Source organism: Solanum verrucosum, unplaced genomic scaffold (genome assembly GCF_900185275.1).
Source record: "Solanum verrucosum unplaced genomic scaffold, falcon-dt-bn FXZP01000085.1, whole genome shotgun sequence".
NCBI lineage: Eukaryota > Viridiplantae > Streptophyta > Magnoliopsida > Solanales > Solanaceae > Solanum > Solanum verrucosum.
The window spans coordinates 775,349-787,488 of record NW_026019839.1 but is presented as its reverse complement, the minus strand read 5'-3'; the positions used below and the strand labels follow the sequence as shown (position 1 = coordinate 787,488).

At 30.8% G+C, this 12,140-nt stretch overlaps 1 protein-coding gene across 1 annotated transcript; it reads right to left on the bottom strand.

Annotated features, from left to right (window-relative positions):
• Positions 1-7,363: 7,363 nt before the first annotated feature.
• Positions 7,364-11,425, bottom strand: LOC125815729 (protein trichome birefringence-like 2). The gene is made up of 5 exons (XM_049495278.1): positions 10,553-11,425; positions 9,891-10,083; positions 9,619-9,809; positions 9,370-9,528; positions 7,364-7,907 (listed from the first exon to the last, which is right to left on the bottom strand). The coding sequence occupies exons 1-5, from the start codon at positions 11,377-11,379 to the stop codon at positions 7,565-7,567; spliced, it is 1,713 nt and encodes a 570-aa protein (XP_049351235.1). The 5' UTR covers positions 11,380-11,425; the 3' UTR covers positions 7,364-7,564.
• Positions 11,426-12,140: the final 715 nt, after the last annotated feature.

Genomic DNA, 12,140 nt, shown 5'->3' with positions numbered 1-12,140 from the left:
GTAAAACAGTTAAGTACCACATATTTCTACATAACACTAAAAGTAAATTCCTATATTACCCTGGCTAGGGAAGCAGGCATGTTGACGAACAGCTGCTTCCCTAGCCTCTTCTAAATAGTAGTAAAGTAAAGTAATTCTTTCAAATTAATATCTCCCCCCCCACCACCCCACCCCCACCCCAAAGAGAAAACAAAATTATTAAAAAGGTGTAAGGATCGAATTATTAATACTATTACATATTTAGTGATCTATAACAATAAAAAAACTAAAAATAAAAGTATTAAATAACATCAATATTAATATGTTGAATGGTAAAAATGAAGTCAAAATGAACACACAGTATAACTCGATACAATAAATGAATAAATTATAAAAGTTTGCAAACTACAAGAATCTTGTCTAGTTACGTAAAATTAGTCAAATAAAAATACTTTAAACAAGCGTGGTATAAAGAGAGATATATTATGATTTTCTTTTTAAAAAATGACTTGAAAAGTGTATTAATATTGAAAATCAATTAAAATTATAGAATTTAATTAGGACTTTAAACTAGTATTGAAAGCCGAATGAGAGAGAATTGGAATATTTTCCTTCCAACAAATAGAAAAATGTGTACATAATATTCTAGACTCATATTTATATTAGAGCAATTTTTTTTTTTTTTTAAAAAAGACTAACTATTAAGTATCGTTTTTATCTCAATTTATGTGTTATTTTTCAGCTTTTAAGATTTAAATAAGTTTATTTTTACAATATTTTTTCGTATATTTTTTAAATATCTTAAATTATCAATTATTGTTACTTAGAATATTTTTTTTACGTAGTTTTCAAATATGTAAATTTTATTTTTAAAAAATTAAAAATTTCATGTCCAAAATTTACAATTTAAATTAAATTGTTTGACTCTCAAAATCTAAAACAATGACACATATATTAGAAAAAAAAAAGTACTAAATAATAAATACAAACAAATGGGTAGCATAATAACCTATAGACTAAATTGGCAATAAATAGACTATTTTTAATTTTTTTTTTAGTAAGAAAAATACTTATTTTATTTATTTGGCATTCAATAGTTAATTTTCTTTTTCAAAAAAATAAATATATTTTTGTTCCCCTTATTTTTCTTTAAACAAGTTTGATTGCTCCTTTGTTTTTCTTGAAAAGGAAAAAATTATTGTTTTATATTCCTATTTTATCTCTCCTATTATTTGTCAACGGTTTTAAAATAGAGTTCTTCTCTTTTTTGTCTCCCTTTTCTCTTTCTAGAATTCTTTTCATTCGTATATTTGTTTCTCTCCCAAATTTTCAATTCTTCTCCTTAATTCACTTTGTTATGAAAATCAGATATAACAATATGTTTATTCATGGATACTTCTAAAAATCATCTTTTATATATAATCTTATTCTTGTCCAATTAATTGTTGAATTTCATGACTTGTGGAATTCAAGTTTTTTCAATTTTATTTTTGCAAAAATTTAGGTTATTCATCGATCCTCTTTTTTTTTCTTTCTAAAATCCTTTTCATATGTATATTTGCTTCTCTTCTAAATTTTCTCTTATTTCCCCTAATTACTCTGTTTATGCAAATCAGATATAACTGTATGTTTATCGATTGATCCTCCCAAAAATTTCTTTTAATATATAATTATGTAGTAATTTCTTGCCCAATTAATTTTTAAATAGATTGATAAATAAAGTTGAGTTTGAGAATTTAAAGAAATTGAAAAACTAACTTCCTTAATTATAGGAGTTGAAAACAAAGAAGAAAAAATAATCTCACAACACCTAATTAATGCCGGTCGGTTGCACATGGTTAAAAAAAGGAAAAATTGTAAGAAATAGCAAATTATTAATTCAAAATAAATGTTATAACCATAGTTTTATTTAATTCTAATTCGTAGCAAGCACTTTGTCATTTGCCTCTCTCCCCAGAAATCTCGCTCGCCACTCTCCTTAATTATAGGAGTTGAAAACAAGGAAGAAAAATAATCTCACATCTCCTTAATTAATGCCGGTCGGTTGCACATAGTTAAAAAAGGGAAAATTGTATGAAATAGCAAATTATTAATTCAAAATAAATGTTATAACCACAATTTCATTTAATTCTAATTTGTAGCAAGCACTTTGCCATTTGCCTCTCTCCCCAGAAATCTCGCTTGCCACTCTTTTTCGCCTCTCTCACTTTATACAAACACAAATGTATAAATTGTGTTTGTGTTTATATAAATCGAGAGAAAATTGTATATACAAATACAAATACATATCTCTTCGTCCTATACACTTATAATTATACAATACAAATCTTCCCCTGCCCAGTTCTCTTTTGCCTTTCTCTCTTTCTCACTTTATACAAACACAAATTATAAAAAATACAATGTATAATTTGTGTTTGTATAAAGCGAGAGAGACAGATTTGTATACAAATTTACCTGTATACAAAATACACTTACATATACATATACAAATTTATATTTAAATACATATAATACACATATACATATACGACTGACAATCACAACAAAAAACATATACTTATACAACTTATAGCAAGTCAGTTTCTTATCTGTATACATATTCCAAATATATACTATACAATTGGAATGAATACCGACATATACAAATTAATAGCTCCATAGCAAACATAAAATTTGATATGGAGCACAATTATGCAAACTATAGCTATAGCATATAGCATACAAATATGATTTTTATGTTTGCTAAACCTAAAATTTATTCTTAATTTTTTTAATAAAAAGTCTGTTATATTTCTTTTAGGTTAATTTGTGCTATTTCTTTGATCTATTAATTGCTAATTAATATTAGGCTATATGTTACCAATTATATATAATAGTTGTATGCTCGTGTCAATTTGTCTTAAAATACACTAACTAATTTCTGTGTACTGCATGCCCAAGTCCCAACAGCCCAATAGCTCATTAAAAAGGGAATGCCACAAGATTAAGCCCATTGCTCATTAAAAATGAAAAAAAGAGTGAGAGAAGATAATAAGTTTGAAAGTTAGATTCGCCCCCGGGAGGAATGGTAATGAGATGGACGTTGGGGATATTGGGTTCGTAGGGAGGAGATAATAAATTTGAAAATTATTTATGGAACTTGTTTTTTTTTTTTTTAAAATATTTTATAATGATTTTTGACCAATTAAACCTGAAAAAATTTAAAACATTTTAAAAAATCTTTTTCTTAATACCGAACACACTCAAGTGGTAAATTGTATTGGGTTTCACAAGTAAAACTTAAATAGACAATTACATGATATAACGATTTAAGTCCACTACTTGTTTATTTAGTAATATTTCAAACTTATTATAAAAGATAACTAGATTTTCGTTTTTCATTTTATTGAGATCTTTATATATGTATGGATGCATGTATGTATGTTTAATACATAATCGGTTTCTTAAATTTGTATTAATATAAGTTATATTTCAATTGAACACCTCACCTTCTAATAGAGTGTTCCAATTAAATTGTTTTGGTTTAATTTTGAAACTTTTTTGCGTGTGTTCTCATTTATCTATTAAGTAGTTATAACATTAACCACATAAAATATGTTATTTCCTGTAATTATATGCATTCACCTCAATAAGTCGTAAAACCCAATGCATTTCTACTTGAGGTTGATGCATGTAATCATAGAAGATGACATATTCCATGTAGTTAACTCAACTATCTAATAGACGATTGAAAACACACGCAATTTTTTCTTCGATATTTGAATATATCGAAAGTATTTAATTATTAGGAATTGGGTTGTTCAATTGTAACAAGACTTAGTTCAAGTGTCTAGATAAAAGGTTGACTATATATACTTAGATACGTATATAATCAACCTTTTATTTGATGATGTAAATATCACACGATTTTATATAATTATTTCTAATCCAATTTATTGTAAACAAGCATAAATCGAAGGTATATAACTAAACATAAATATATAGTTCACTCTATGGTTTGATGGTCTTGACCTTTCGTTGCTAGTTCGAACCTCGCTTGAAGATTTTAATATGCACTTTTTTTGAAAAAAAAAATACCATAAAGAAAACGCAATAATCAGAATTAGACTCAGGACACTTTGCTTGGGAAGGAGCTTAGTGATTAGTATTCGACCAATGTGTTAGGGTTTTCCCTGATTTTCTTACTTTATTTGAAATAATATTATGTTTTTATTACAAGTTTTTGTCATCTGATTTATCAATTACCATATGATATGCAATTGTAAGCTTCCGCATGACGCATTAATCTCTTTCGGACTCAACACAATGTACCAACTCAACTAATCATGTGTTTTGAGTGTGCACATTTACTTACATAATCCTTATTTAGGTATATACATATGAAGTTAACATGTGCACGTGTATCCACGCCCTCAAACGTGGATCTGCCTCTGTTCACATAGCTAGCCAATTATTGATGAATGAAAAGGAAAAAAAACAATAGTACTTTTATCTCTATTCTCTCTTTTTTTCTTTTCTTTTTTGTAATTGGCCGACAAGTATTATGGGATTAGTGAAATACTGAGTTGATACATGGAGTTATAAAGGGGAAGATGTGGACAAGTATGGTGGATGAGTGAGTGGATTCACTAGTAAAGAGGAAAAAAAAGGACTAAATTAATGCACCATTTGGCAAGAATAATATAGTAAACTTACTAGCTAGCTAGTCATTCATAATATTTTATGGACTCCACTAAGTTTTAATGGCTGCTCACTATTCAAGTGATGTGATCGAGTCAAATAACGTGAAGGATAGTTAATTGAATAACCTTTATTATAAAAATAAATAAATTATACATAGATTAAAAGTTTATAAACATATATATTAAATTTTGAGTGTACTAAACGAACTCGATCTTCACCACTGATTCTAAGCCTGAGCATATTGCATTTTTAAAAGTATGGATTAGGAATTTAATATTTGTCTACGTTTTATTCATTTTCCACACACAAAAATAGGCGCATGCCTAATTTGCTTAGTTAGGTACGTAAATTAGGATGAATTTCGAATTTCGTTCTCAAAGAAACTAAGTGCTATTAATCAAATCCAAGGGTGGAGAGAGCGTATAGCCCGAGACAGAAAATTATACTATTTATATATAGTTAAAACATACTTCCTCCATCCACTATTGAGTGTACTAAAAATAGTTGTTCAAAATTAATTGTTAATTTAAACAATCAAGAAATAATTAGTCATTTTTTTCCAATTCTGCCCTTAATAATTATATAACTACTAGTTTAAAAAAGTAGTCATTTTAAAGTTACAGACTACTTTAATGTGAAAAAAGTTGCTTTTACAGTTTTCAAAAAGTAAAAACCATTTTAATAATGATTGATAGTAGGGTTATATTAATCAAATTGCACCTTATTATATTAAATTTTTCTTAAGAATTGTGCATGATCTTACCCTGACAAACAATAGTGGACGGAGGGAGTATAGTAGATGTTGAATTTAACTGGTTGTATATTTACTTTTTCAGATTCTGAACGCTCTTAATGAAAATCCTAACTCCGCCACTATTATTAATCATATGGCATTATAAAAGCTTTTGTGAACCACTAACACTTCATGATGAAATCTAAAGAGATTTGTGTGGGGTGCAATGGTGAAAAAGAAAAAGGTAAAGCATTATATATAGTAGTGGTTTATGATGTAATGATTTGTTGAGTTCTTCTATTTAAGTCCACAATCTATGGGCTAGCTTACCACTAGCTTTGTCTCAAGAGCCTATTGAATAAAATTAAAGCAAATAACACTATTTAGTTTCAAGAGTACCCTTCTTGAAACTTATAGATTATTAAGTGAGAAAAAAAATGCAGTGGGATGAAGCAATCCATGGGTCTTAAGAAAAGATAGGCAAGTTGGAATGAAGGAGGACTTTTAAATGCCCTCCTCTATTATGTTGCTCGGATTTGTTCAAAAATGTCGATAGATGCATGTTGGATTCTCCAAAATCAATGTGATTATGACAACATTTCTGGAGAGTCCGAGCAACATAACTGCTCCATATACAATTTCAAGTTTGCTCATACTTGAGCCAAATTCTGTGTGGATATATGATGATAAAAATAGCAAAGGATGTTGGCAAAAGGATGGCAAACCGGCAAGTCACAAAACGGCAATTATGGACTCCGTTTTGGAGTCTTTCTTGGCTTTCAACTTAATGTTGTACCCTATAAATATATTATTATATTATCCACTCTTGTGTAATATTTGTGTTTTATTTGTAAGGTGTCACATGCAAGTGTGTATGTTCTAATTGATTCTAATGGATTTTGGTAAGATTGTTGTACATTCCTTCTCTAGTCCTATGTTGGAATATATATATTGTGTTTGTGCACCCTCGGAACGTGGTCTAGTAATTAATAATGAAGTGAAATGAAAGAAGAATTGTGAAATTTCAATTTTAAATTTAGTAGAGATAAAATATAGTGATTTCTTCTTTAAGAAACGGCACCATAGGGATGTCTTTTTCCTAATAAGTCCACTACAAGTGTTATTATATATTAATATGAAAGTGATGTAAAAACTCATAAACTTTAAAATCTCAATTCATATGTGTACATTAAAATCCACTTGTATGATCATAACTTGAATATCATTTTGGATGGTTGTTACCTGTTGTGCTGTATTGTTAGTTTATATATTGTGTTTATGTTTTGATTGTTACTTAAATTTTATTGTATTATATCACATCGTTTAAATTCATCGTTAGATAATGAAAAAAAAGTCTCAATTTTGTGTAACAACCGATTTGTGTGATCGCGTCATTACTTTAATACTCTCTTCTAATTTTGTCTTACTTATTGTTAATAATCTTATTTTATCATTACTCTACTTTATAATAGTAGCTCTACCATGTACCCTATTTTTCTTGTAGGTTTATCTTTCGAATTGTGAAGCGCAACATTATGTAACAACAGAGAACGATACAATCTATCCAAATATTATATTCATTAAAGTAATACGGTATAGTACACCATACTACAATACAAATTATGAAATAGTATGTACCAACCGTCCAAACAGAGTGGTAATGAGATATCCGTTCAGAGTTAATCAGAATTTGAAGAACAAGATATGCTAAAGCTGTATAAATATGTAGGAATTAGGGAACATGAGTTGCTCAATGATCAAACTTGGAAAAGGTCTAGCAAGTGTGTTCTAGAAAACATTTTTCTAGAGTCGAGGATCTATTAGAAACAACCTCTCTACGCCCCACCAAGATAGGGATAAAATCTACATACACCTCTGGATTTAGTACTTCATTTGGAGACCTATAAACACATCAATGTAATAGCAGCACACTATACTCCATATTGTCCAATATCACAGAAAAGATGGTATTGTAAAATCAGGAGGCTTTATCATTTTTTTACTTTCCTCAATAGCAAAGGTTGTACAAATTTTACAGATCAACTTCCACCCAACTCCAAGACTGATCTAATACACAAGAATCTCCATATCGCTACCGTATTTTTTTTTATATTGACAAGTACCAAAAAACACAAAAGAATGACCAAAAAGAAAAAGTCTAGTTCAAGTTCAGTTCTTCCAAGAGCCTTTTCTGCTTTTCAGGAGAGATGCATATAACAACTCGTTCCAAGTGTCCGGTACACCTGGTAGGCACCAATGACTGCAATCCTGAGAGTGTACTCCAGCCATTTGTTTTTCTACTGTCTTGTACTCCTTTCTGTATATCGACGGGTGACCATCTTTCCGGTAGTCTGTAAGCCTACTAATGTTCATATAAATGACAGGGGTCGTCATGTTATGAAGGACGTGATGTAGGACTTTCATCTTTGAAGGATATTTTGCCAAATAAGCCTTCTTGAATATTGGTTCGGTTTCTTTATGGCACTGCCCGCCTGAGTTCCATGGACCTCCCCTTCATAAAAAGATAAGTTTGATTGCCGTTCCTCAATAGTGCCCAAAGGAGCAAGAGACAAATTTACTAACAGGGATGATCAAAACCCAAGATTATTTTAACATAAACCATAGCATTGCTAGTTTCTCTACGAGACAACATTATCACAGAGTACATGTAATGAAATAAAAGAATTTCCAAAAAATGTGATAGCTTATCTACTTTTGAAGGAATCAACATATATCACGACTAGTTGATAATTAAAGTGATTACTCTTCTGTATATTGATCAGGTTGTGTGAACACCTGGTTAACAGATTGTATTTAAAGGACAGCAAGTTTGCAGTGAGCAACCAACTTGACCATCTCACTAAACAGCATATACCTTTATACATCCACACAACAAGCCTACCAGACAACAGGAGTACATTCATTTTTAGAGATAACCTTCCCAGAGGTTTCCATTCCGCCCAAAAGGCAAGCCTGTCATTCAAATGAGTTTTGTGTATTAAGTTTATGTCTGAACATAAAGTAGGAGCTACGCTGCACCATAGTTGTATACGATCCATGTTATATCTGAAAATGATTAGGAGATCCCATAGATTGGTCACTGCAGTTACATCTTCCAAATTTACAGTCTTACGCCATAGAACTAGATAACCTGAACATTCAACTAATGATTAACCTACAATGCTACAACTAATTAGCAGTAAAATTACTATATTTTCCTATTTATATGATAATCCAAGACTAAAGGTTCTTTAAATCTCACACTTATACATACAAATCACTACCCAAACTACAAAGACCCGTGCAAAGAACAAAATCTAAAACAGCCACATTTATCCCAACGAGAACTAGCTAGTATCGCCTTATATGGATCCTTAGCTTGCATGGAATTCTGTTCTTTGCTAAAGTTCACATTGATACTAGTCTTTAGCCTCCGAACTTAAGGTGGTTCTGTTAAATGCTACACAGCATTTTCGTCCTTCATATATGGCGAATATTGTGCTGACCAGTAGCCTGGCAACTTCCCTAGTTCCACCCTAATGTTCACATGTACCGTCAATGAAGGACTAAATACATAGTTAATAGCACACAAGGGTTTCATCCGAACCCTCTTTGTTGGAAAATTACAATGTATATACAAAGTCAAAATTATTAAAATTACTTTGTTTCATATATATAGTAGATGTTGAATCCTCTTAGTAAAAATCCTGGATCTACCACCGAATACATGGCAGCAGCTCATAACTGAGACACATCGATCAATCCAAGCCCAAAATGCCAGTGAAGTATACAGCCCCTGGCACTTGGGGAAAAGGATTACAATTTAACTTATTCATTCTCACTTCCTAATAAGAGATTCCTTAAGAACACCTCAATACCAAAGAAACACAACATGTAAGTCACGAGAAGAGTTCCTGAATCATGATATCCCCATTAGAGTTGTAGCTAAATTAACATGTAACAAAGAATTGTACCTGAAGTGTGTGACTGAATATCCTCTAAAAATAACTTGAGTTCTGCTTCCACCAAAGTTCTGATCCACCCACCTTGCCCAAGTGGAAATCGCTCTCTTGTATGCCTCTAAAACCTTGAGCCTTCCATGCACATGATTACCTTCCTGGTAGTAGTCTTCCCTATAATCAACCAGGAGCACAAGTTTATAAATTTCAACTAACAATGACATGCAAGATCCAGCTTTTAGTGAAAGAAGTAAAGTGCCTAACCCTCTGGAGGTTTTCTCATGAGTCCACCAATGACCAGTGTTGAAAATTACAATATCAGCATCACTATACATTGAAGTCGTCTTGTCCATCAAATCTAATCTTAGCGTCTCAAAAGAACCATTTTTCCCTTTAAAAGTTGATTGTCTGACAAGAAACGGGGAACTAACAAAATCCACAGAACAGTTATAATCCTGCAACCAAGTCACAGCATGATAAATAACAAGGAAATTAGCAATTCTCAGGTCACAGAAGAAAGAGATTAAATAGCTTGCCTCAAATCTGAATGCATAGAAGCCCTTCTTTTTGAATTCATGCCTTCCTGATATCTCATAAACTCGCTTTTTGTCTCGAATACTGTGGCGAAGAATGCAAACAAGGGACTCCCACATGTTCCTATTCAATGAGTCCCCCACAAAAACAAGCTTTTGCCCTCTCAACCTCTCCAGAAAATCAGTTGCATTGAGGCTAGTGTGTGAGATGTAAATCAGTTAAATTGACCAATATAACTAAATATGCAACATAGACTATGTAAATCAAAAAAAATTCATTGGCAATGCAAATAGTGTCAGTAAAGAAACACATTTAAAACGACTGGCATTACAGCATTTTACAAAGGCATCTGCTTGCATTTCATAGGTGTGCACTCAAACTTCACACAAGATATAGTCAAAAACTAACACCCTAAGAAACTTACAACCAATTGCAACATACTGGATCAACTGATTAGAAAATACATCGTACTTTTTGGAGTAGCATCGGAATATAGATTTCTATGTTCTGTCTTACAAGGTAGTTCCACAACATTTGTTCTTTAAGTTCAATCCAAAAGTCAACATTGTAATATCACTTTATGCATTGAGGGTGTTACCAAAGACTAAATTGTAATTCATAGTCAAATTTCAAATATTGTGACTAGGAGCTTTAGTACTCGTACCTCGGTATGTCACATGCATATGGCTGCCATCTCCACTTGATATACTCATCATCTGGCCTCTTATTAAGGTGACAATCAAAATCTCTATCAATAATAGGGCAAGAACCCGGAGGATAATATGGCTTCGTGTCATCTCTAACCCATTCACCATCATATACATCACAATCCCCATAAAAATCCTTGTCACGTCTAATCAATAATTCTCCATCACTTTGAAACAACACACCATTCTTCTCCACAGATAAACCCCCTTTACCCTCACCCACTGCAACTTTTTTCCTATCACCACCACTTGATCTCACAACATCCTTAATATAAGTTGAGGTCACATTATACTTGGTGGAATCTAGGATACCCAAAACAGTTCCATTCCCATCAATTTCTGACCCATGGGTTTTCTTGACAATTCCTGATTCTTGAACAAGAAAGCTTTCATTTTTTACATTTTCAGAGAAATTGAGGACGTGGGTATTTCCTAAAATTTCCCCCTTTTCCCCCAAATTGGAAAATATTCCACTTTCATCAATTTTCTTGGTTTCTTGAACACTAAAGTTTCCATTTTCCACATTGTGTGAAGCTTTGGAACTCAAACTAACACTAGCATTAGAGAAAGAGAAAGGCCAAGAAATGAGCGTACTATTACTATTATTATTATCACTGTAACTAAAACCAGTAAAAACAGGGGTTACAAATGGAGATTTGAATGAATAATTCAACAATAGAATACAAACAAAAATGAAAGAAGCAGCAACACCCAAACCAAAGCCAGAAACAACTACCTTTCTTCTTGGAGAAGAATCAGAAAATGGAAGTTTCTTCAAGTCCATTCTAAATCTCAAAACCCCATCAATTGAAAACAAAAAAAAACAATGATTTTCTCTGTACTATACACCAATTTTTTAGTACAATATATGAACAAATTCTTTTGGCAATTACAATGGATATTCTTGAGAGATTTCGAAAAAGGCGAAAAAAAGAAGACAAAAGAAGTACTAGTTTTTTTTTGTAGAAAGAAGTGTAGCAGTGTGTTGAAGATCTCTTTAAGTTAACCGACACATTCTCTTTGACTTATGGGGGTTTGAATTAGATTTATTTACTATATACTCGTTCGTATATACTATCTAATCTATTTTATTTTGAGATATTGCTTTTTTTAAAAGATATAATTTGATTTGTATATTTTAGGTAAATTAGTTAAGTTATCAATTTTATTACTCTCTTTATTTTATATATTACTGAATTTTTAAAATATTTTTATTGTTCAAAATAATAATTAAATTCTTCAAAATTCAAGATGAATGTTTGATATTCTTTTATATTTATCTTTTCATTTATTAAAGTTTTATATTTTTTAGGAGATATATTATACTACTTATAAATTTATAATTTTATGATTTATTTTTTCTTAATATGTATGTATTGCCTCATAAATTCAATTAACAATAGAGGGAGTAGTTTATAAAAATTAAAGGTACAAAATCATATCCTCTAAAAAAAAAATTACCTTCAAGGAAAAAATTTGGAGAAACAACAACTTTAAAGGAAGGATACACCCTCGTTCTATTTTATATGGTATTGTTTGACTTTG

Excerpts from the sequence above, each read along its gene's own strand:
- LOC125815729 (XM_049495278.1), bottom strand. The coding sequence starts at position 11,379 with ATGGACTTGAAGAAACTTCCATTTTCTGATTCTTCTCCAAGAAGAAAG. Across the intron at positions 9,810-9,890 it reads TCTATGCATTCAGATTTGAG|GATTATAACTGTTCTGTGGA; the intron begins GCAAGCTATTTA and ends ACTTGGTTGCAG. Across the intron at positions 9,529-9,618 it reads CATGAGAAAACCTCCAGAGG|GGAAGACTACTACCAGGAAG; the intron begins GTTAGGCACTTT and ends GGTTGATTATAG.